Source organism: Staurois parvus, unplaced genomic scaffold (assembly GCF_062004578.1).
Source record: "Staurois parvus isolate SC_StPar_1 unplaced genomic scaffold, SC_StPar_1.0 ptg000436l, whole genome shotgun sequence".
Lineage (NCBI taxonomy): Eukaryota > Metazoa > Chordata > Amphibia > Anura > Ranidae > Staurois > Staurois parvus.
In genome coordinates this window covers 7,506,415-7,530,465 of record NW_028318232.1, presented here as the reverse complement: position 1 = coordinate 7,530,465, position 24,051 = coordinate 7,506,415, and the positions used below count along the sequence as shown (strand labels likewise).

The 24,051-nt window shown below is 42.4% G+C and overlaps 1 protein-coding gene across 2 annotated transcripts in view; it reads left to right on the top strand.

Moving 5' to 3' along the window:
• ATRIP (ATR interacting protein) overlaps positions 1-24,051 on the top strand; it is a 180,405-nt gene that overhangs the window by 63,687 nt on the left and 92,667 nt on the right. For both annotated transcript variants that reach the window (XM_089687725.1, XM_089687726.1), the window contains exons 6-7: positions 8,290-8,450; positions 14,226-14,306. In XM_089687725.1, coding sequence (XP_089543851.1) covers positions 8,290-8,450; positions 14,226-14,306 — 242 coding nt within the window. The remainder of the gene's footprint in view (positions 1-8,289; positions 8,451-14,225; positions 14,307-24,051) is intronic.

Here is a 24,051-nt window from a genome sequence, read left to right as displayed (position 1 = left end):
TCCCTCAGTAACAATTCTGTGTCTGTCCCTCAGTAACAATTCTGTGTCTGTCCCTGAGTAATAATTCTGTGTCCCTGAGTAACAATTCTGTGTCCCTGAGTAACAATTCTGTGTCCCTCAGTAACAATTCTGTGTCCCTCAGTAACAATTCTGTGTCCCTCAGTAACAATTCTGTGTCCCTCAGTAACAATTCTGTGTCCCTCAGTAACAATTCTGTGTCTGTCCCTGAGTAACAATTCTGTGTCCCTCAGTAACAATTCTGTGTCTGTCCCTGAGTAACAATTCTGTGTCCCTCAGTAACAATTCTGTGTCTGTCCCTGAGTAACAATTCTGTGTCCCTGAGTAACAGTTCTGTGTCCCTGAGAAACAATTCTGTGTCCCTGAGTAACAATTCTGTGTCTGTCCCTGAGTAACAATTCTGTGTCTGTCCCTGAGTAACAATTCTGTGTCTGTCCCTGAGTAACAATTCTGTGTCCCTGAGTAACAGTTCTGTGTCCCCGAGTAACAATTCTGTGTCCCCGAGTAACAATTCTGTGTCCCCGAGTAACAATTCTGTGTCCCCGAGTAACAATTCTGTGTCTGTCCCTGAGTAACAATTCTGTGTCTGTCCCTGAGTAACAATTCTGTGTCTGTCCCTGAGTAACAATTCTGTGTCCCCGAGTAACAGTTCTGTGTCCCCGAGTAACAATTCTGTGTCCCCGAGTAACAATTCTGTGTCCCCGAGTAACAATTCTGTGTCCCTGAGTAACAATTCTGTGTCCCTGAGTAACAGTTCTGTGTCCCTGAGTAACAGTTCTGTGTCCCTGAGTAACAATTCTGTGTCCCTGAGTAACAATTCTGTGTCCCTCAGTAACAATTCTGTGTCCCTGAGTAACAGTTCTGTGTCCCTCAGTAACAATTCTGTGTCCCTCAGTAACAATTCTGTGTCCCTCAGTAACAATTCTGTGTCCCTCAGTAACAATTCTGTGTCTGTCCCTGAGTAACAATTCTGTGTCCCTCAGTAACAATTCTGTGTCCCTCAGTAACAATTCTGTGTCCCTCAGTAACAATTCTGTGTCCCTGAGTAACAATTCTGTCTGTCCCTGAGTAACAATTCTGTCTGTCCCTGAGTAACAATTCTGTCTGTCCCTGAGTAACAATTCTGTGTCCCTGAGTAACAATTCTGTCTGTCCCTGAGTAACAATTCTGTCTGTCCCTGAGTAACAATTCTGTCTGTCCCTGAGTAACAATTCTGTGTCCCTGAGTAACAATTCTGTGTCCCTCAGTAACAGTTCTGTGTCCCTCAGTAACAGTTCTGTGTCCCTCAGTAACAGTTCTGTGTCCCTCAGTAACAATTCTGTGTCTGTCCCTGAGTAACAATTCTGTGTCCCTGAGTAACAATTCTGTGTCCCTGAGTAACAATTCTGTGTCCCTGAGTAACAGTTCTGTGTCCCTGAGTAACAGTTCTGTGTCCCTGAGTAACAGTTCTGTGTCCCTCAGTAACAATTCTGTGTCTGTCCCTGAGTAACAGTTCTGTGTCTGTCCCTGAGTAACAGTTCTGTGTCTGTCCCTGAGTAACAGTTCTGTGTCCCTCAGTAACAGTTCTGTGTCCCTCAGTAACAGTTCTGTGTCCCTCAGTAACAATTCTGTGTCCCTCAGTAACAATTCTGTGTCCCTCAGTAACAATTCTGTGTCCCTCAGTAACAATTCTGTGTCCCTCAGTAACAATTCTGTGGCTGTCCCTCAGTAACAGTTCTGTGTCCCTCAGTAACAGTTCTGTGTCCCTCAGTAACAATTCTGTGTCCCTGAGTAACAATTCTGTGTCTGTCCCTGAGTAACAGTTCTGTGTCCCTGAGTAACAGTTCTGTGTCCCTGAGTAACAATTCTGTGTCTGTCCCTCAGTAACAATTCTGTGTCCCTCAGTAACAATTCTGTGTCTGTCCCTGAGTAACAATTCTGTGTCCCTGAGTAACAGTTCTGTGTCCCTCAGTAACAGTTCTGTGTCTGTCCCTGAGTAACAATTCTGTGTCCCTCAGTAACAATTCTGTGTCCCTCAGTAACATTTCTGTGTCTGTCCCTGAGTAACGATTCTGTGTCCCTAAAGTATCTGTGGCCCTAACTCTGTCCCTAATACAGAGAGGTCTGTCTCTCTTGAATGACCGGAGGCAAATGGAGAATTGTAAGATGGCCGCAATTTATAGCTCCACCATTACACAGTGCTGGCTGGCTGGCTGCTGATTGGCTAATGCGATCACATGTCATGAATGAATGCATTATGGGTCAGCGCGCCTTGTCTGCGCGCCTTCCCAGAGATCCCCACTCCGTCGCCACACATGTCGCCGCCATTTTTGGAAAAATTTCGATTCGCGCATCCGAAGTCTGCTAATTTTCGAATTCTGTGTCCCTGAGTAACAATTCTGTCTGTCCCTGAGTAACAATTCTGTGTCCCTGAGTAACAATTCTGTCTGTCCCTGAGTAACAATTCTGTGTCCCTGAGTAACAATTCTGTGTCCCTCAGTAACAATTCTGTGTCCCTCAGTAACAATTCTGTGTCTGTCCCTGAGTAACAATTCTGTGTCCCTGAGTAACAATTCTGTGTCCCTGAGTAACAATTCTGTGTCCCTCAGTAACAATTCTGTGTCTGTCCCTGAGTAACAGTTCTGTGTCCCTGAGTAACAATTCTGTGTCCCTGAGTAACAGTTCTGTGTCCCTCAGTAACAATTCTGTGTCCCTCAGTAACAATTCTGTGTCTGTCCCTGAGTAACAATTCTGTGTCCCTGAGTAACAGTTCTGTGTCCCTGAGTAACAGTTCTGTGTCCCTGAGTAACAGTTCTGTGTCCCTGAGTAACAATTCTGTGTCTGTCCCTGAGTAACAGTTCTGTGTCCCTCAGTAACAGTTCTGTGTCCCTCAGTAACAGTTCTGTGTCCCTCAGTAACAATTCTGTGTCCCTCAGTAACAATTCTGTGTCCCTCAGTAACAATTCTGTGTCCCTCAGTAACAATTCTGTGGCTGTCCCTGAGTAACAGTTCTGTGTCCCTGAGTAACAGTTCTGTGTCCCTGAGTAACAGTTCTGTGTCCCTGAGTAACAGTTCTGTGTCCCTGAGTAACAGTTCTGTGTCCCTGAGTAACAGTTCTGTGTCTGTCCCTGAGTAACAATTCTGTGTCCCTCAGTAACAATTCTGTGTCTGTCCCTGAGTAACAGTTCTGTGTCCCTGAGTAACAGTTCTGTGTCCCTCAGTAACAATTCTGTGTCCCTCAGTAACAATTCTGTGTCCCTCAGTAACAATTCTGTGTCCCTCAGTAACAATTCTGTGTCCCTCAGTAACAATTCTGTGGCTGTCCCTGAGTAACAGTTCTGTGTCCCTGAGTAACAGTTCTGTGTCCCTGAGTAACAGTTCTGTGTCCCTGAGTAACAGTTCTGTGTCCCTGAGTAACAGTTCTGTGTCCCTGAGTAACAGTTCTGTGTCTGTCCCTGAGTAACAATTCTGTGTCCCTCAGTAACAATTCTGTGTCTGTCCCTGAGTAACAGTTCTGTGTCCCTGAGTAACAGTTCTGTGTCCCTGAGTAACAGTTCTGTGTCCCTGAGTAACAGTTCTGTGTCCCTGAGTAACAGTTCTGTGTCTGTCCCTGAGTAACAATTCTGTGTCCCTCAGTAACAATTCTGTGTCTGTCCCTGAGTAACAGTTCTGTGTCCCTGAGTAACAGTTCTGTGTCCCTGAGTAACAGTTCTGTGTCCCTGAGTAACAGTTCTGTGTCTGTCCCTGAGTAACAATTCTGTGTCCCTCAGTAACAATTCTGTGTCCCTCAGTAACATTTCTGTGTCTGTCCCTGAGTAACGATTCTGTGTCCCTAAAGTATCTGTGGCCCTAACTCTGTCCCTAATACAGAGAGGTCTGTCTCTCTTGAATGACCGGAGGCAAATGGAGAATTGTAAGATGGCCGCAATTTATAGCTCCACCATTACACAGTGCTGGCTGGCTGCTGATTAGCTAATGCGATCACATGTCATGAATGAATGCATTATGGGTCAGCGCGCCTTGTCTGCGCGCCTTCCCAGAGATCCCCACTCCGTCGCCACACATGTCGCCGCCATTTTTGGAAAAATTTCGATTCGCGCATCCGAAGTCTGCTAATTTTCGGATTCGGCGCGAATCGAATTTTTCCTAATATTCGAAACGAATTCCACTTTGCCAATTTAGATTCGTTCATCTCTAGTTTTCATCTTTGACCACAATGATACCCTCACACATAAAAGGTGGCAGTGCCTCAATTTTAGTCATAAATAAAGTAAACCCTTCTCGCGGCCTGTAAGCTTTTATGTACACTGAGCCTCACAGGTGCACTTTTATGACCTTACTCTGAGATGTGAAGCTATTATTCCTATGTGCATGTCTGGAAGTAGTGTCATCACAACTCAACCAACTAAATGGCTATAGAGTTGGAACCTGGAAGCACCTATGATTGTCAGGAGTGCTGACTAGGATCACTTGCCCTGTAAGTCTGCCATAATGTGCAATTATGTCATGCATACTAGCACATTATGGCTACAAACTCATGGGGCCCAGTTTTGGCAGGGGCTTAATTCTGCTTTTAAGAAGGCCTCAAGTGCTTCTGGAGTATATCATGTTTTAGGGTAGATAGATGTATGGTAAGGTCACAGAAAAAAAGGTTTGATCAGAAGAGTCACTAACTCCTCTGAAGTGTGTGGAGTGGTAAGCATGACTAGTTGATAACTTGATACCATGGATACAACTGTGAATACCATATGATGTAGATATACTGTATATTTCACAAGATTTGGGCAAATGGAACTGAACAAAATGCAAAAGCAGAGGTTACCTTCAAAATTGTATGTTAAAATAATCAGTAGGTTTAGAGATGTACTGTAGTTACCTGGTTTAATTGCAGATCTTGATTTTTCACTTTTTTGAATTTTTGACTGATGCAGCTTTTTATCCACCTTTTTATATAAGAAACAAAAAGAGGGCGCACAGGCCTGGTGCATTACCTTAAAAAATTGGATTTATTTATAAATAGTAAAATACTCACAAAGAATCCAAAATCAGATCTAAATAGGAAGCATGTCGCAAGGGATGCTGAGTGGTTCAGGAACCCCTGTGGGTGGTCTGGTGAGGGACTGTGAACCTCTGGATAGCTGGTGCCTGACGCGTTTCGAGGTTGTACCTCTTCCTCAGAGCCAGTCTCTATTTGGATTTCCCTGGTCCGTTGAGGGCAGCAAGGCTTGCATTCCTATTACTCATTTGGGGATACTGATATCGTGGCGTCCACAGTCCAGCGCAGGAGCATATGCATTCGGTTGCTTCACTCTTCTTTCCAGCTTTATCCACTTGCTCGAAGCCTGAGAACTGAACAATCACATGACTGTTGAGCATTCAGTTCTTGGTCAGCTCTCTGCTATGCTCACTGGAGCAGCGGGCTGGAGAGAGAGCGAGTGGCTGGCTTTGTGTCTCAACCAGAGATGCTGAGCCAGCTGCCAATCAGATATCTAGGTGGATCGTGACAATATGGCTGTTATCCTTCCAGAGCTTGGCACAGCTCTATGATCTCAGCCGACAGCAGGCTTTAGCTTGCTATTGCCTGATTCTGGGTCACAGTAGAACACAAGTAAGTGCACTGCTGTGATCTGTAAGAAGTGTAGCTGAAAAAGCTTTGGGCGTACATCTTTTGTTTAAACAATTAGCATAAGGACAGTCCTTATCCCTTTATGAAGCTGAGAAAGCAGATCCTACCCAAATAGGAACTTTTGGGGAGCTATTAGGTAAGGCTATGCTTCTGAAGCATACACATTGCATTAAAGTTCATGATCTCAATAATAAATACAGATTTTACTATAACTTAAACCCTAGTCCAGGGGTCTGCAACCTTTAAGACATAAAGAGCCACTTGGACCCGTTTCCGAGAGGGAAAAAAAGACTGGGAGCCGCAAAACCATTGCAACATTTAAAACAAATCCGACACTGCATATATTGCGAAAAGCGCTCTGGTCATGAAGGGGGTTTAAGGGCCCAGTAAGCAAAGGGTTAACCAGGGCCACAGTGTATCGTCATAATCACAATCATAGCCTTAGGTCAGTGGTGGGCAACCTTTTTTTTCAACTGAGCCAAATCTCGCCAAAACCACGATTGAAATTTATTTTGAGAGAAACATTTTTAAAACTGAAAATACATCCCCCATATAGTAATTCATCCCCCATATAGTAATTCATCCCCCATAGTAATTCATCCCCCATATAGTAATTAATTCATCCCCCATAGTAATTCATCCCCCATATAGTAATACATCCCCCATAGTAATTCATCCCCCCTATAGTATTTCATCCCCCATATAGTAATACATCCCCCATATAGTAATACATCCCCCATATAGTAATTCATCCCCCATATAGTAATTCATCCCCCCTATAGTAATTCATTCCCCCTGTGTCAATTCACTTACCTTTGCTCCGCGCGTTCCTCTAGCTGTGTTCCCGCGCCGTTCTGGTCTTCAGGGCGGACTGTGAGAGGAGAGGAGTTCGTCACGCTGCCCCGCCTACATCCTGACAGCCAATGTTTGGAGGAGGGAGGGGAGCGGGCGCCCGGCACATAGAAGAGCTGCATTAAAAGAGCCGCGGCTTGCCGACCCTATTGCCTGTCACCTGGTGGGCAGTGTGCTCCGGAGCCGCAGGAAAGGTGAAAAAGAGCCGCATGCGGCTCCGGAGCCGCGGGTTGCCGACACCCGCCCTAGTCGAACCTTTCGTTTTTACCAGATAAAACATTAAAGGTTCATTAAAAAAACAGAGGGGAGAATTCTTTAATCTACTTTTTTTTCTTTTTTTTTTGTTCATCCCACTGGCTGAAGAAAAAAAAAAAAACATCTATGGCCAGTTTAGGATAGCATACAATTGGCTAGGATTAGGGACTTTTTAGGCACTTAATACTTAAGTTTCAAAGTCCCTAATCGTATACTAATCTACATATGGGGATGTGACACCCAGCATGATCATGACTTATATAATGATTCATCTTGGGATACCAGGGGAGGCTTAGGGGCCATCTTACTTGTTTGCTTACCATCTGGCAAAAAATATCCCCCAACATGCGGTTGCCCAGGGTTATTGAAGAACATTGCTGCAAAGCATTTGTACCCAGCGTCAATTGATAACTGGTGCAATTGCAGGCACATCTTCCAACTTTCTTTCCCATACCTCTGCACAGGCTTTCTGTTTGAAAGCTGGTGGAAGTGTCAGTTGACTGGGTGCACTCATCAGCGCCCTCGCAGTCCATTGGGAACAAGCTATCTGCTGTGGTTGCTGTGAAATGAATGATGTGGCTGTGTGGGTGAAAAAAAACTGACAGGAAGAAAAAAAAAACAATTGAAATTTCAGGGTTATGCTAAATGTCTCTCTAGGGATTGGTAACAGTAGCCAATTGCGCGGTTGCTTCCATTACCTTAACCTGGGTTGGATGCCTTAACTAAAGACTGGACTTTCAGTCTAGCATATGTATTTCTGCCCATTTATCCGATTCCTCAGTGCTTTTTGCAAGAAAAGGCAGGACAAGGTTGAAGTAATACTCATTGACTTACTGGTCCAACGTACTTGATTTGCTTTGTTATGCAGAGTTTGAGATTCAGACAGCCTAAGGCCCTATATCCCGCCTTCTGAGTTTACTCCAAGCATCAGTTAATCATGCTTATATCTACCTGCTTCATCTTCATTGTCTGCATTCCTTCTCAAAAGTGAGAAGAATTTTCTCCAAGAAATGCTGTTTTCTTAAAAAGCTGTTAGTCCTATTCGTGAAATATTAGTTATTCAACTTGGAAGGTCTTCTACCCTTGATGTTCTGGAGTTCAAGTCAAGGTGCAGCATACTTGTATTAAAGTCTCTTCGTTAGAGGCCTTAATCCTAGAACTTTAAAGGTGTAGACTGCTGCTCTTAGTGTTGGATATATGTGTCTGGTTTTCATGTGGTTTCAAAATTCATCTAGATAATCTAAAAATGTCTTTTTGTATGAAGATTGTGTCTCTTTGAAACCCTTGTTTGATTTTTTTTCCTATGATCCTAGAGGATAACTGTAATTTTGAGATTTCTTGAAACGTTTACTGGGAACAGGAGTTATTTTTCTTCTTTTTTGCAGCATACTATCAAATAGCTTTGACGTTCAAATGTCTGGATGTTTGTTGCCACATATTTTTTTTTTAATGTTTTATGGCAGTCTGCTGTTGTTCACAAAATATACCAGTGTTAGAAAATTGTACGTATTTTTATTTTATGTAGGCTGCAGAAACTGAACATTATTTTTGTTGTACAGTCCCAAGAAGAGTCCTTCTAGAGCAATGAAGGTTGAGTCTTCCTCACCACAGCCAGGAAAAATCAGCTTTCCTACAAAGGAATCATTTAGAGCAAACACTAGTGTCAAGATGTCTATGCCAGTGCCTCCCCAGCCCACTTATCTCCCATGTGTTAAAACAGGTAAGATTAATTTATATTAAATATGCACTGTTATATCCTGCTTAACAGTTTTGTCACATGATCTGTCCTGAATTGCAGGATCAGTTTTCCGCAGAGAATATGACAAAGTGACTTTTTTAAATACTAGTTGGCTATAATAAGGACCTTTTCAAATAGGAGACTCCCATTTTTATAGGAATCTCTTTTCCATGTTCTACAATGAGTATATTTCCATTACCTATAAAGGGATGAAAAACATCAGATTGGGGGTTAAGAGAGGTTTTTAACCTTTTTTCATTTTCCCTGTTCTTTTATGAATGGTGTGGTTCCTTGCTATGGTGTGGTGTTTTGGATCCCTTATGATTAGTTTACTCCTGTTGTTTCTGTATTATTTAATAGTTACACAGATAATCATGTATTTTTTCAGCATCTTGGGGAAAAACAAATTAAACATATAATAATTGACCTGGATGTTTTTGATCGGATCAGCCCACAATGTTGAAATCTGTAGGTAGGGGTTGACACCCCAGCTGACTACTAGTTCCTTTTGGGAAACTGGCTGAAGTTTTGGGACAATTATTATTAATCTCCTGAGAGTAACAGATTAACCAGAGGTAAAAAGGGGGAAGGGATGGGGGTAAAGTTTATCTAACCCCAAAAACTTTTTTCTTTCTGGATAAGAGTGTGTGCTGTTTTTTTGGTTTTGGTGACACTGACGACAAGAAGAAATAAAGTGAATCTTCCTAGCGGATAGAGGTTCTTTCCCTTACCAACTTTATCTAAAACTAAAGATAAAAAGAGTGTGCATATACACTGTAGTATATGCATGCTGATACAGTCTGAGAATGCATTCTAATGAAACAGTTAATTCTTTTAAGTACTCAATTAGTGTTTTAAACACCTACAGTTGTGGCCAAAATTATTCAACCCCCAATGCTGTAAAGGGGTTTAGGGACTATAGTGTACATTTGGAATTGTATTCAGAATCAAATCCTACAAGGACGTTGTAACTACCCAAATGCAACTAAAATGACATCAATTGTTTATGTAATACAGTAGTAAATGGTTCTTATGTGGTTTCTTCATTGCCACAATTATTCAACCCCTTAAAGACTACCACTCTGAAGAACAGAGGTTCATACAGGTGCTTTCCATCAGGTATTGAAAACACCTGTGGATGTCACCGAGCAGCAATCAAGCATAATAAGCACCAATTAGGCAGCTTTAAAATGACTGTGATACTCAGCTCCTTCTAGACATTTACTGGTGTGGTTACAAACATGGTGAAGGCAAGAGAATGGTCCAGGAAGACAAGAGAAGAGGTGATTTCTCTTCACAGGAAGGGCAATGGCTATAAGAAGATTGCAAAGATGTTAAACATACCAAGAGACACCTTAGGAAGCATCATTCGCAAATTCAAGGCAAAGGGCACTGTTGAAACGCTACCTGGTCGTGGCAGAAAGAAGATGCTGACTTCGACTGCTGTGCGCTACCTGAAGCGTAGAGTGGAGAGAAGTCCCCGTGTGACTGCTGAGGAACTGAGAAAAGATTTGTCAGATGTGGGTACAGAAGTTTCAGCCCAGACAATAAGACGCACACTGCGTAATGAAGGCCTCCGTGCCAGAACTCCCAGGCGTACCCCCTTGCTGTCTCCAAAGAATAAGAAGAGTCGACTGCAGTATGCCAAAAGCCATGTGGACAAACCACAAAAGTTGTGGGATAGTGTTCTGTGGACTGATGAAACAAAATTAGAACTGTTTGGGCCCATGGATCAACGCTATGTTTGGAGGAGGAAGAACAAGGCCTATGATGAAAAGAACACCTTGCCTACTGTGAAGCATGGTGGAGGGTCAATCATGCTTTGGGGCTGTTTTGCTTCTGCAGGTACAGGGAAGCTTCAGCGTGTGCAAGGTACCATGAATTCTCTTCAGTACCAGGAGATATTGGATGGAAACGTGATGCAGTCCGTCACACACCTGAGGCTTGGGAGACGTTGGACCTTTCAACAGGACAATGATCCCAAGCATACCTCCAAGTCCACTAGAGCATGGTTGCAGAGGAAAGGCTGGAACATTTTGGAGTGGCCATCGCAGTCACCAGACTTAAATCCGATTGAGAACCTCTGGTGGGACTTAAAGAAAGCAGTTGCAGTGCGCAAGCCTAAGAATGTGACTGAACTGGAGGCCTTTGCCCATGAAGAATGGGCGAAGATACCCGTAGATCGCTGCAAGACACTTGTGTCAAGCTATGCTTCACGTTTAAAAGCTGTTATAACTGTAAAAGGATGCTGTACTAAGTACTAAGATTGAATGTCACTTGGGGGTTGAATAAAACTGATAATGCTGTGAGCACAGAAAAGACATTTGTGGTTATTTCATTATAACTGTTATGTTATATTTGTCTGACCTACAAGTGCCTCTTTAATGTAAATGTAAGCAAGATGACTGAATGATCAAAAGCAATGTCAAACTGGCCAAAACACTCAATTTCAGTGGGGGTTGAATAATTTTGGCCACAACTGTAGGTAAAAACTGTTTTCTGTGACCAGCATTATACACTATATTGTCAAAAGAATTGGGACGCCTGCCTTTACACGCACATGCACTTTAATAGCATTCCAGTCTTAGTTCGTAGGGTTCAATATTGAGTTGGCCCACCCTTTTCAGCTATAACCACTTTAGCCTGGGTTGACACTATGCGGTGTGGGACGCCACATGTAATTCGCACAGGAATCGCACCATATATCTGTGTGACTTACATGCAAATGTCTGTGCGGTGCGATTTGTGCCATTTGTGTATGGTTCAAAGCGCATCTGCACCAAAAAGGTGCAGAAACCTTTTTTGACTCTGCAGACCGTTATCAACGTCTGCGCACTGTGCGCTTCAGCATGCGCTGACCCCACTCTATCATTTTACATGGTCTACCAATTGGTGGCTGAGTTGCTGTTGTTCCCAGTTGCTTCCATTTTGTTATAATACCACTAACAGTTACCTGCGGAATATTTAGTAGCAAGGAAATTTCATGGGTGGACTTATTGCACAGGTGGCAACCTATCATGGTTCCACGCTTGATTTTATACACCTGCGGCCATGGAGGTGATTTAGAGCACCTGAATCCAATGATTTGGAGAGGTGTCCCAATACTTTTGGCAATATAGTGTATGTGCTTCCATTTTTCACATGGGAAGCATGACACCTCAGGCCTCTTTTACCATTGAGGAATCCACAATGCCCACTAAATAAATAATTCTTTGTCCACAATGGTGTTTTGAATTGGTGTTTTTAAATCCCCATGGAACTGAATTCTGCAGTGACCCTTTTTGCATTATCCTTTTAGATTCTTCATTTTTCCAAGGGATGTTACATTTGATAAAAAATGCTAGGTTGTAAGGAGTATCGTAAGAATTTAAAGCAAATCTCCAGCTTTAAGTGACATTTAAATAGTTAGTTTTGAGTTTCGACCCAGCTGATCCAAACAAACTACTACCTTCACTAAACGATGCAGTGGCTGTGTGCACCAGATTAACTGTATGTAGCCTTCACTACATACAGTATACAGCACTGTGTTCAGTGGGATTAGTTTGTTTGGCTGAGCAGTCCAAACAAACTAATTAAACTTCACTAAAAGCTTGAGGTCAGCCTTAAACTAATGGTTCCATTCCTTTTTTTGTCCCCTACTAAGTGATTGGGAGGTAACTTTTAAAGTATTACTGCATTTGACTTTGAAGCAGATTGCAATAAAAGTGTCTTATTTGTACCATTACGAGACACAGGCAGAGTATTTCAATGATGTTGGTTTATGCTGCTGCCTTTAGGAGATTGGATACTAGCTTCAAACACTAAAAGGAAAGCCCAATAAAGCACCTTCCACTCCCATCAAGCCTGTTTTTTTTGTTTTGTTTTTTTATTGCTAGTATCCTAGGAGAGCCAACATCCAAAACTAATTTTTTACTTCTATCAAGACATTTATTTTCTTCTAGCTTCTTCAGTTGTTTCAGAGCCACGGGGGCTCCTTTTGCAGCCTTGGAGGCCATACTCTGGACCATGCTGAGCGGCCACCCTGTGATGTGCCCTTGTGCTCTAGACTCTGCAGTGGGCAACTTCTACACCTCTTTGTTGTAAAGTGGAATTTAAACAGAGAGCTTTACCGGTCTATGGCTTTGGTTCACACTTCTGGTGGAGCCCTGTCTCTAAAGACTCTGAGGAATTATGTTGGTGCCTCAGACAAATTGTGCCTCCAGCCCTCCAAACCCTGGCTGGCAGCTAATACCAACCCTTTATCCCAAGCTTCATATGCACACAAGATGTTGAGGTAAAATCAAAGGAATAACTGTTTATATAAACCAAGACACATACTTTATATCCCCAGGAGGACATTCCTGATGTGCGTTGATGAGACGGCACTGATGGGCATTGATAGGCAGCACTGATGGGCATTGATAGGCAGCACTGGTGAACACTGATAGGCAGCACTGATGAGGCGGCATGCATAGGCAGCACTGATGGGCACTGAGGCTGCAGTGATGATGTGGCACTGGTGGGCATTGATGAGGCACTGATGGGTGACACTGATGGGCGACACTGATGGCATTGATGGGTGCAACTGATGGGTTGCACTGCTAGGTGGCACTGATCATCTGTGCCGATCTGCTCTGTGACATTTGCTGGTTATCAACAGCACTTTTCTCACACTGTGGCAGCATGATGAAGGTGCTGCCAATAATGGGCAACTGTATTTACTTGTGTCATTGGACACATCTGATCACATGGTAAAAGGCTGCTGTGATTGGCCTTTTACCTCATCATGTGATCAGCTGTGTCCATAGAACACAGCGATCCCGGAGATCGCCGGGTGCGTGCCGATGGGGGCGCGTTCTGGGAGGACGTCATATGACGCCTTCTCAGAGCTGGACAACTGCACTGTAGATGTCATTTGGCTATAGCATGGTTGTGAAGTGGTAAACGTTCATCTAATTAACAGCTAGGCACCTAGACAAGTCTTATCACTATGGCTAGTAATTACAGGCATTCCCCATCCTGCTTCCCTTGTCTGTGTGCTGGAAAACACATCCAGTAAGTATAGGTAAGCCAGGGCGTGCCCACCAAAAACAGTTCCACATCCATAGATACATAACACTACTCCTTTATAAATGTCCCACTCCAGATCCAGCTCTGATCTAGGTTACCAAGTGGCACCACTTTGGCAGCAATAGTAAAAAAAGTTAATATAAAGTTGGTAGAAGCTCGGGCAAAATAGGCAACTGCTGCATTATGCAGCTCTCGAGGACCCACCAGGGTAAGATAAGAAATATGCCCAAGAAGAGTTCCATATCCCTGGCTGGTGATGGTTCATCTGCACGATCTGTCCGACACAATGTTCCCGCAGACACACCATTTTCCCCAGACAATGGTGCATCTGCGGGAACATTGTGTTAGACAGATGGAAGAATGGACTTTGGCCTTTTTTTTTTCTGCCAGGCTAACTATATAAATATGTAAAATATTTCTAATTATAATATTTTTCACATTTATTAATGGAGATTTCACCCAAACGCATTATCTAACATTGAGGTATAGTGGAACTGGGAGGGGGTTATACTAGACTGTCATTTCAGCCTTTCTTGCCAGTGTCAAGTCTGCAAAAGGCAGTATAACTCAATGTTCCTGAATTCTCCTCCTGAGTAATGTAATATACTCCAAGAAAAGTATTTTATGGCAAGTCAAACATCCTATTTGATATGTTATGATCTTTTACAAAGCTGACTTCTCTGTTTTGTTTAAATTGTGTTTTCATAGAGGCTGAAGTGTCCTATGCAACAGTTAAGCAAGCAAAAGTACTTTCGAGGTCTTGTGGTATGCAGAGGATGAACACTCAAGGTATGTAAGTGGTCTGTCGGAAACACAAATATATAAATTGGCGTCTGCATTTTCCTTTTATCACTTTAAGTTTGCATTGGTAAGTTTTACCGTCCAAGATCATTTCAATTTATATTGAAATGTTGCATCAGCTACCAGAGGTAGTGCATTTGGTTTAGTAACAATTAGGCACAATTAAAAAAATTAAACTACCGGTGTCTGCTTTTGCATATATCTTTTGGAGGAGATTTGGCATTTTTGCAGCACATAAAGCCTGTTTCAGACAATACCTGACAATAACTTGTCCCAGTTGTTTTCTATCCTTTATGATAAGCTTGCTGTCAGCTACAGGGAAGTGATCTATTACTCTGTTTAACTAGTTCCAGACTTTGGGTGTGCTACGCACGCCCCAAAAAAGGTCATCGTACGCAGGATGTGTATAACATATCCAGTCCTTCTGCCTTGCTCCTCCCTCACAGTACACAGCAATTCCGCTCTGATCAAAACAAAGCCAGCATTCCTGTGTACACAGAGAAGGTTGACAACTTTCAATTGTCAAAAAAAAATCTCTGATAGGGTTTACAAATAACATTTGCTCAGAAACTACAGAAAGATGCAATGTAACACCTTCTTTTGCATCTTTCTGTTTATCTGCAGATCAGAGTGATAAACTTTGTTCTGCAGATGAAGTCAGTTAACCACTTCCCGTCCGGCCGCTGTATATGAACAGATGGACGGGACACCTCCAGGAGTGGGTTGCCATTTCTAAACGGCGTCCTGCATCTGAGGCTCATGCGCGGCTCCTAGAGTGTGCAGCCGCAAGCCCGGTGATCGCCGTGTCCGTGTGACATGGTACAGGACCAATGAAATCAGTCCTATACCATGTGATCAGCTGTGTCCAATAAGGTCACAGTCTGTCAACAGAAGCTGCATGGTGCGGCTTCCGGCTCCTTCTCACACGGAGTTCTGTCTGTGAGAGGAGAAGCAGCCGATAGCAAAAGTGAGAAGAAAACAAACTGCCCTCCACCTCAGTGACACCTGATCGCCGCACAAGTGGCCCAGCAGTGTCCCTGATCGCCACACAGTGGCCCAGCAATGTCCCTGATCGCCACACAGTGGCCCAGCAGTGTCCCTGATCGCAGCACAGTGGCCCAGCTAGTGTCTCCATGCCTCTTAAAACATACCTTGGGGTGTTTGCTTTCCAAAATGGGGTCATTTTATGGATAATTCTATTGTCCTGATGCTTCAGGACCTCCAAAACGGCAATAGGTAGTTAAGAAATTAGATGTGTAATTTTTGCCCTTAGAATGCTAACAGGTGCTTATTGGATGTGGAGCCCCCCTGTGTGGCCAGACTGTGAAAAAGTCTCACACATTTGGTATCTCCATATTCAGCAGGAGTTAAAGAATGCATTTTGAGGTGTAATTTTAAGTATGCCTATGCTGTGTAATAGAAATATCTCATAGATTGCCAACTTTGCTTAAAAAAAAAAAAATTTAATTTTCTTTTCACATATTTCCAACAACTTGTGGCAAAAATGAAGTCTTCAGAAGACTCCCCATGCCTCTTAAAACATGCCTTGGAGTGTTTGCTTTCCAAAATGGGTTCATTTTGTGGGTAATTCAATTGTCCTGGTGCTCCAGGACCTCCAAAACTATGAAAGACAGTCAAGAAATTAGATGTGTAATTTTAGGGCCCCAAGAAATTATATAGGTAGTCAGTACATCAGGACTGATACATTTTCAAATATATATACCATGGTCTGTGGACTCTCTAACTTTCACACAGACTAAATAATACACACTGATTTGGGTTATTTCTACCAAAAAAAAGGTAGCACAATGGATTTTGGCCTAAATTTATGAAGAAAGTATATTTATTTGCAAAATTTAGTAACAAACACTAAGAAAAACATGTTTTTTTTAAAAAAATTTCAGTCTTTTTTTTCATTTTTGTAGCAAAAAATAAAAACCTCAGTGGTGATTAAATACCACCAAATGAAAGCTCTATTTGTGTGAAAAAAAATGATAAAAATTTAATTTGGATACAGTGTTGTATGCCTGAGTAACTGTCATTCACAATGTGAGAGCGCTGAAAGCTGAAAATTGGCCTGGACAGGAGGGGGGTGAAAGTGTCCGGACGTGAAGTGGTTAAAGCAACCTGACAAAAGCTTTGTTTAATAAAACGTTTTTCTGTTTAAGCCCTTAGTTTACTCTAATCAGCCCCGATTAACTTCTTATTCACCTTTATCCATTCAATTGTTATTTTCCTGCTGTTTTTTTTGTACATTTCTATATTGTTATTTCTAAACTTTTTTTGTTTTGGTTTTTTTTCGCTAATATTTTAACACATTTAACCACTTACGTCGTCATATAGCAGATGAATGCTACACGGTGGCGCGGGTGCACGAAATCTCACGTGTGTGTGTGATTTTGATTTCCAGGTAAGGGGCACGCTCCCCACCCACGCCATTTGCGGCCGCGGCTATCAATCACCGGGTCCCGGCCGGTGATTACCTGCTGGCTGAGCAGAGCCATCCAGGGCAGTGTGCTCACAGGGAAGCATCCAACCCCTAGTAAAACAATCCCAGCACACAGTTAACCCTTTGATTGCCCCTCATGTTAACCCATTCTTGCCCCAGCGCCATTAGCAAAGTGTCAGTGCTTTTTTTTTTTTTTTTTTTTTTTTTTTTTAGCATTGATCACTGTATTGGTGTCACTGGGGTGTCAGTTCCCCCACAGTGTCAGAATGTCCACCGCAGTCCTGCCATAACTCGCTGATTGCTGCCATAAGTTGCTGATCGCCACCATTATTAGTATAAAAAAAAAAAATTTCCTGTATCTATACTGCCATTTCTAAACACTATAACTTTCATGTAAACCAATTAATTTACATGTATTGGGATGTTTTTAGCAAAGACATGTAGCAGAATATATTTTGGCCTAAATTTATGACAAAATTAGATTTTTAAAAATATTTTTTTTACTGGACATGTTTAATAGCAAAAAGTCCAAAATATTTTTTTTCCCTCAGTTGTCTATTTTTTGCGCTAAAAAAAAAAAAAAACCCCACAGGCAATCAAATACCACCAAAGAAAAGCTCAATTCGTGGGAATGAAAGGATGCAAATTTAATTTGGGTGCAGCTTTGCATGACCACGCAATTGTCCGTTAAAGTAACGCAGTGCTGTAACGCAAACCGCTTTAACCGCTCCTTGACCGCCCTATAGCAGAAATACTGCTACAAGGCGACACGGGTGCGCAAAATCACGTGTAGATATATGTGATTCGCACTCCCAGATAGCGCCAGATTGCCCATCAGTACACCAGTAATCACATTTAACTCCTTGATTGCCAGGAACTCGCTCATACACAATAAACCTCCATTGCTCATATAGTGTCTAAACAGATCAATATCTTTGATCAGATCAGCACTATACCAGCGATCACATTAGTATAGTGTCCTCAAAAACACAGCATTAGTGGGATCAGCCCCGGCACCTGCCAGCACCTGCGTTTTAGCTCCTACACTTACCTACCCCACACTCCCCTTCTCCCCCAGCAAGTTCTCCCCCAGCAAGTGCAGTGTCAGTAGGTCAATATCACTTGATACATTGCACACACAACCACAGTGTGTGCAGAATCAGGCCTGATCTCTGCTAGCACTTGCCGGTAAATTTTGATCACTGTTATATGCAGCAGAGTGCCAGTACTAGTGTCACTCTACCTTTTGTGCACCAGCGGCCTAGTACATCCTGGTTTTTTACATAGCAGCACTGCATTATCACTTGGTGACGTGGCGAGTCCCATAAGTGCAGTACAAGCTGGTGCGGTGGTGACCACAAGTATTGTCCTGCAACCACCAAGAATTCGCACACAGGCCTATAGAGCCCCTAGTATCCTTCCAGATGCGCTTGCAAATACCAATTGGCAGCCCACAAATTCTGCAGCACCCGTACTTCCCCCATTCACTGCCCAACCTGGAATTCAGGTGGAAACAGAAAATTTAACTACTCCCCTTGATTTTTTGGAGCCGTTTCTCGCAGAAGATCTGTATGCATTGATTGTGGATCAAAGCAATTTATATGCACAACAATTTATCGCCGCCAACCCAAATTCAAACCTTGCCAGACCATTTCATGAAAACCCATTATGGTTTCCGAATAGAAATTTTTTGGGGCCTAACCTTCAACATGGGCATTACTAAAAAAAAATGAATTGCGGTTGTATTGGTTCACAGACCCGATTCATCATATGTCCGTGTTCTCTGCTGCCATGGCCAGGCATAGATATGAGAGTATAATGTGTTTTATGCATTTCAATGACAATACACTCTGTTGTCCTCGGGTTGACCCTGAATTTTACCAGCTCCACAAAATTCGGACCCTTGTAAATCAACTTAACCAAAAATTTGCAGAGGGTTGTACTATGTCTATACAAAACATCTGCGTTGATGAGTCCCTGATTAATTTGGGGAGAAATGGAGAGAAACTCAAACAATTTCTCCCCAGCAAACGTGCCAGACATGGGGTCAAGATGTATAAGACCTGTGAGAGGGCAACAGGCTATACATATAAGTTTCGGATTTACGAGGGAAAAGATAGTTACGTGGAGCCCCCCCGGATGCCCAGACTACATGGGGAGCAGTGTCGAGATAGTTTGGGACTTGGTGTCATCCTTTTTCATATGGGGTACCACATATACCTGGATAATTTTTATTTGAGCGTGCCACTATTTAGACATTTGTACAGTCTTGGAATTGGCGCATGTGGCACCGTGCGACCTAATCGCCGGGGCTTCCCACAACGGCTTGTAAATACCCATCTTAGCCTGCTTGAGAAATGAGGAATAGCTTGCAGTGAAGTGGAAGGACAAACGGGATGTTTTAGTCCTGTCTTCCATTCATGCAGATACGACCATCCAAATTAATACGGCAGCTGGTGTTGAGAAGCCCCTCCTGTGTCCTTGACTATAACCTTAACATGGGAGGGGTGGACTTCAACCACCAGATGATGAAGCCGTACTTGGTTTCCCGAAAAGCCAGACGCTGGTAAAAAAAAAAAGTGTCTATTTCAATTGGCTCTATACAACACTTTTGTGCTTTACAAAGCAACTGGATGAAGTGGATCCTTCCTAAATTTCCATGAAGAGATCAACACGGCCCTTTTGTATCCTGAAGGTGCTATGCCCCAAACCCCCAAAACAGATGCAGTTAGCTGGCTGCATGAGAGGCATTTTCCCGATGCCATTCCTGGTACCCTAACCCAAAAGGCGACCCCAAGAAAGATGTCGTGTCTGTAGCAGACATGGAATTAGGCGTGACACCCGCTTTTTTTTTTCTCCTGTCCTGACCAATCTGGTCTCTGTCTCAAGGACTGCTTCCATCGCTACCACACACTAGTGGAGTATTCATATAGGGTACAGCACGGCACAGTTCAAGGTACATAATTACACAGGGTCTCAAAAGATGTTAGGTAGTCAGGAAACTGGCTATCACATTTGGAGAGACCCTACAATCTGTTTTAAAAAGCTAAAGTTAAAAAAAAAAAAAAAAAAATAGTACCACCCCCCCCCCCCCAAAAAAAAAAAAATTTAATTTTAAAAACCAAAAATAGTTGTTTTTTTTTTTTTGTTGTTACTGTTACACTTTTACTGTTTTGTTAACCATTGCTGTTGTACTGTTAACCATTGCTGTTTTCTTTGCAGGAATGTCATTCAACTGCAGCATCGACTTGTTTATTCTGACAGCAACAGGGTCTTGCTCTCAGAATATACATAAATAGGTGTGTGCAGTGCTGTTGGATGAGATTTTTCATCCGCAGTTAAAAAGATATATATTTTATAATATGTGTTGGCACATTTTATGTGTGCCCACCATTAGAAGTGGAGGTATATTCTAATGGTGGGCATACCACACACCTTTTTCTGGCAGCGATTTCTTCTCTTTTTTTCATTCAGCCAATAGGCTGCATTAAAAAAATAGAACATAGCATATACACCCAACAAGGACCAGCAACGTACTGGTACATCACTGGACTTTGAGTGGTTATACCAAGATCATCCTGGTATTGTTTTTTTCAGCCGGCGATGGGCTTTCGTGTAAAAGCAATCGTAGTGGCTAATTAACTGCATGATTGTTTTTACAAACAGCAGAAGATGCCCCCCTCCCTTGCTGCCTTCCACAGCCTTCTCGGGCAGTCCCGTGCCATCGAGGGAACCTGAGAATGCAGCCAGTGTTTCTACCAGCTGACCACAGAGCTGATTGGAGGTTGGAATGGTGCCCATCATCTCTATAGTGTAAGAAATCAGAAGCTACAAGCAATTCATCACTTCAGTTTCACAGGATATAAACAGCGCCGTTTGTAAATTGGGAAAGCATCTGATCACACTGCTCTTGGTGAGATTAGATAATGTAAAGGCAGAGGAGATATCTAGAGTCTGATAGACCCCAGATTTCTCCAAAAAAGAATATATGACAATGCCTATTGAAGTTGTAGGGGATATTTGCATTCCCTGTGATTATCTTTAAATGTGATCAAAAATAAAAAATGAAAGGGACAGTGTAAAAATAATTTTAAAAAATCAAAATAACTTTAAAAAAACAAAAAAGTACCCTTGCACGCACGAGCACCTGCGTGCACAAGCGTTGACCCCGTGCCAGTATGTAAACAGCGGTTGCACCATGCATATGAGATATCGGCACAAACATCAGTTCAAGAGCAGTAATTCTAGCATTAGACCTCCTCTGTAAATCTAAAATGGTAGCTTGTAAAGGCTTTTAAAGCGTAGCCTATGGATATTAAAAATGTATGTAGTGTGTCGCCATTGCACAGGGCATGCGCAGTTTTAAAGCATGTCATATTTGGTATCTATTTACTTAGCATACCATCATCTTTAATAAGTTACCAAATAGTTGGCTAATATATAGTGTTTTTGTGCATTTAACCACTTGAGCACCTGAGGATTTACCCCACTTAATGACCAGGCCTTTTTTTGCTGTTTGGTGCTGCACTAATTCAAATGATAATTGCGCGGTCATGCAATGCTGTACCCAAACAAAATTTACGTCCTTTTTTTCACACAAATAGAGCTTTCTTTTGGTGGTATTTGATCACCTGTGCGCTTTTTATTTTTTGCGCTATAAACAAAAAAAACACGAAAATGTTTTAAAAAAACAATATTTTCTACTTTCAGCTATAAAAAATATATCGTAAACTCAAAGTTAGTCATAAATTTAAGCCAAAATGTATTCTGCTACATGTTTTTGGTAAAAAAAAAATCCTGTGCATTAGCGGGCAAACTGGCGCTATCTGGGAGGGGCACTAACACTATCGGAAGTCACCAGTGACACCAATACAGTGATCAGTAAAAATCTGTTCACTGTAATCAATGACACTGGTGACAGGGCAGTGAAGGGGTTAACTGGGGGGGGGGGATTAAGGGGTTAAATGGGATTACTGGTGTACTAGCGGGCAATCTGGCGCTATCTGGGAGGGGCGCTAACACTATCGGAAGTCGCCAGCGACACTGATACAGTGATCAGTAAAAATCGGTTCACTGATCAGTGACACTGGTGACAGGGCAGTGAAGAGGTTAACTGGGGGGGGGGCTATCAAGGGGTTAAACGGGATTACTGGTGTACTGGCGGGCAAACTGGCGCTATCTGGGAGGGGCGCTAACACTATCGGAAGTCGCCAGCGACACTGATACAGTGATCAGTAAAAATCGCTTCACTGATCAGTGACACTGGTGACAGGGCAGTGAAGGGGTTAACTGGGGGGGGTGATCAGGGGGTTAAATGTGACCTAGGTGTGTTCTAACTGTTAGTGTAGTGCTTTGTACTCACTTTTACTGTGTCTTCTTCTCTGTCTGGAACGAAATGTGTCCAGACAGAGAAGAATGACATCATATCCTGTCCTGTGTAAATGTCAACACAGGACAGGATAGGACAGGGACCGATCATCTGATTTCAGCCAGATATCACTGGCTGAAATCTAATGATTGATCCCTCCGGGATCGAATCGTGTCACCCGCGGGTCGGCGGGAGCGTGCGCGCGTGCCCCCTGCCGGCGAGAACGGCGGGAGCGCGGAACCCGTGGTTTTGCGCCTGAGTACCGCCCTGCACACGTATATATACAGTGGCAGGGCGGCAAGCAGTTAAAATTAAAAAGTGTATTTTTTTTTTTCAAATTTGCGTTTGAAAAATCACTGCGCGAGTACTATGTAACATAAAAATTGCAGCCCCCACCATTTAAAAATGTAAAAAGAGGCATGGTGAGTATTTTGAAGATCGCGTTTGTTGCCACAGGTTTTTGGAAAATGAAGAAAACAAGAACATATTTTTCTTTTTATAGATTTCAAAACCTTGTGAGAAAAAATGAGATCCGCAAAATACTCACCATGCCTCTTTTTTAAATTCCTTGGGGTGTCTACTTTCCAAAAAGGGGTCATTTGGGGGAAGTTTGGTGCTATACTGTCATTTCAGGGCCTCCGAAACTGTGATGGGTAAGGAGGAAGTTACGCACCTTCAGGCTTTTAAAGTGGTCATTGGATTTCAGGATCCTGTATGTGGCTAGACTCCCTAAAAATCTCACACATGTGGTTTGTAATTCCACATATACCCATGGCTTTTGTGAGCAATATATAATTTTGGGTTTTAATTCCACATATACCCATGGCTTTTGTGAGCAATATATAATTTAAGTGACAACTTTTTGTAAAAAAGAAAAAAAAATGTTTTTGTAATTTTCCAAAAACTTGTGGAAAAAAAAAATCTTCCATGGACTCAATATGCCTCTCAGCAGATAGCTTAGGGTGTCTACTTTCCAAAAAGGGGTAATTTGGGGGTGTTTGTACTGTCCTGGTATTTTAGCACCTCAAGAAATGTGATAGGCAGTCAGAAAGTAAAAGTTGTGTAAATTCCATTATCTATACCAGAGTTTGTAGATGATAAAACTTTCACACAAAGTAATCAGTATACACTTATTGGGATTTTTTAACCAAAAATATGTAGCAGAATACATTTTGGCCTAAATATATGAATAACTTTGAGTTTACTAGATATTTTTTATAGCCAAAAGTAAAAAAATATTGTTCAAATATTTTGGTCTTTTTTTTTTTGTTTATAGCGCAAAAAATAAAAAGTGCACATGTGATCAAATACCACCGAAGGAAAGCTCTATTTGTGTGAATAAAAGGATGTAAATTTTGTTTGGGTACAGCATTACATGACTGGGCAATTACCAGTTGCTTCCTCCTGTTTGTAAACAAAGTGTAGGTGGAGAAGGATCTGGGTGTTCTGGTAGATCATACACCTAATAGCAGCATGCAATGCTAAGCTGCGGTTTCCAAAGCAAATACAATTCTTTCTTGTATTAAAAGAGGTAGGAACTGCAGAGAAAGATATCATTTTGTTCCTGTACAAATCATTAGTAAGACTTTGCCTGGAATAAACAGTTCAGTTGTGAGCACCATTTCACAAAAAGGATATTGGGGAACTGGAGGAAGTGCAGAGAAGGACAACCAAACTGACAAGAGGCATGGAGGAGCTCAGCTATGAGGAAGATTAGAGGAACTGGATTTATGATCTCTTGAGAAGAGGAGATTAAAGGGGAATATGATCAACATGTATAAGTACATACAGAAGGTGGTCCATTTAGTGAACTTGGTTTAGAGTTATCCACTTTAAGGTCATCACAGTGGAGAGGGGGGCACTCTTTCCTCTGGAGGAAAATGCAGAACTGCTTCTGCACAGTAAAACTGGAGAAA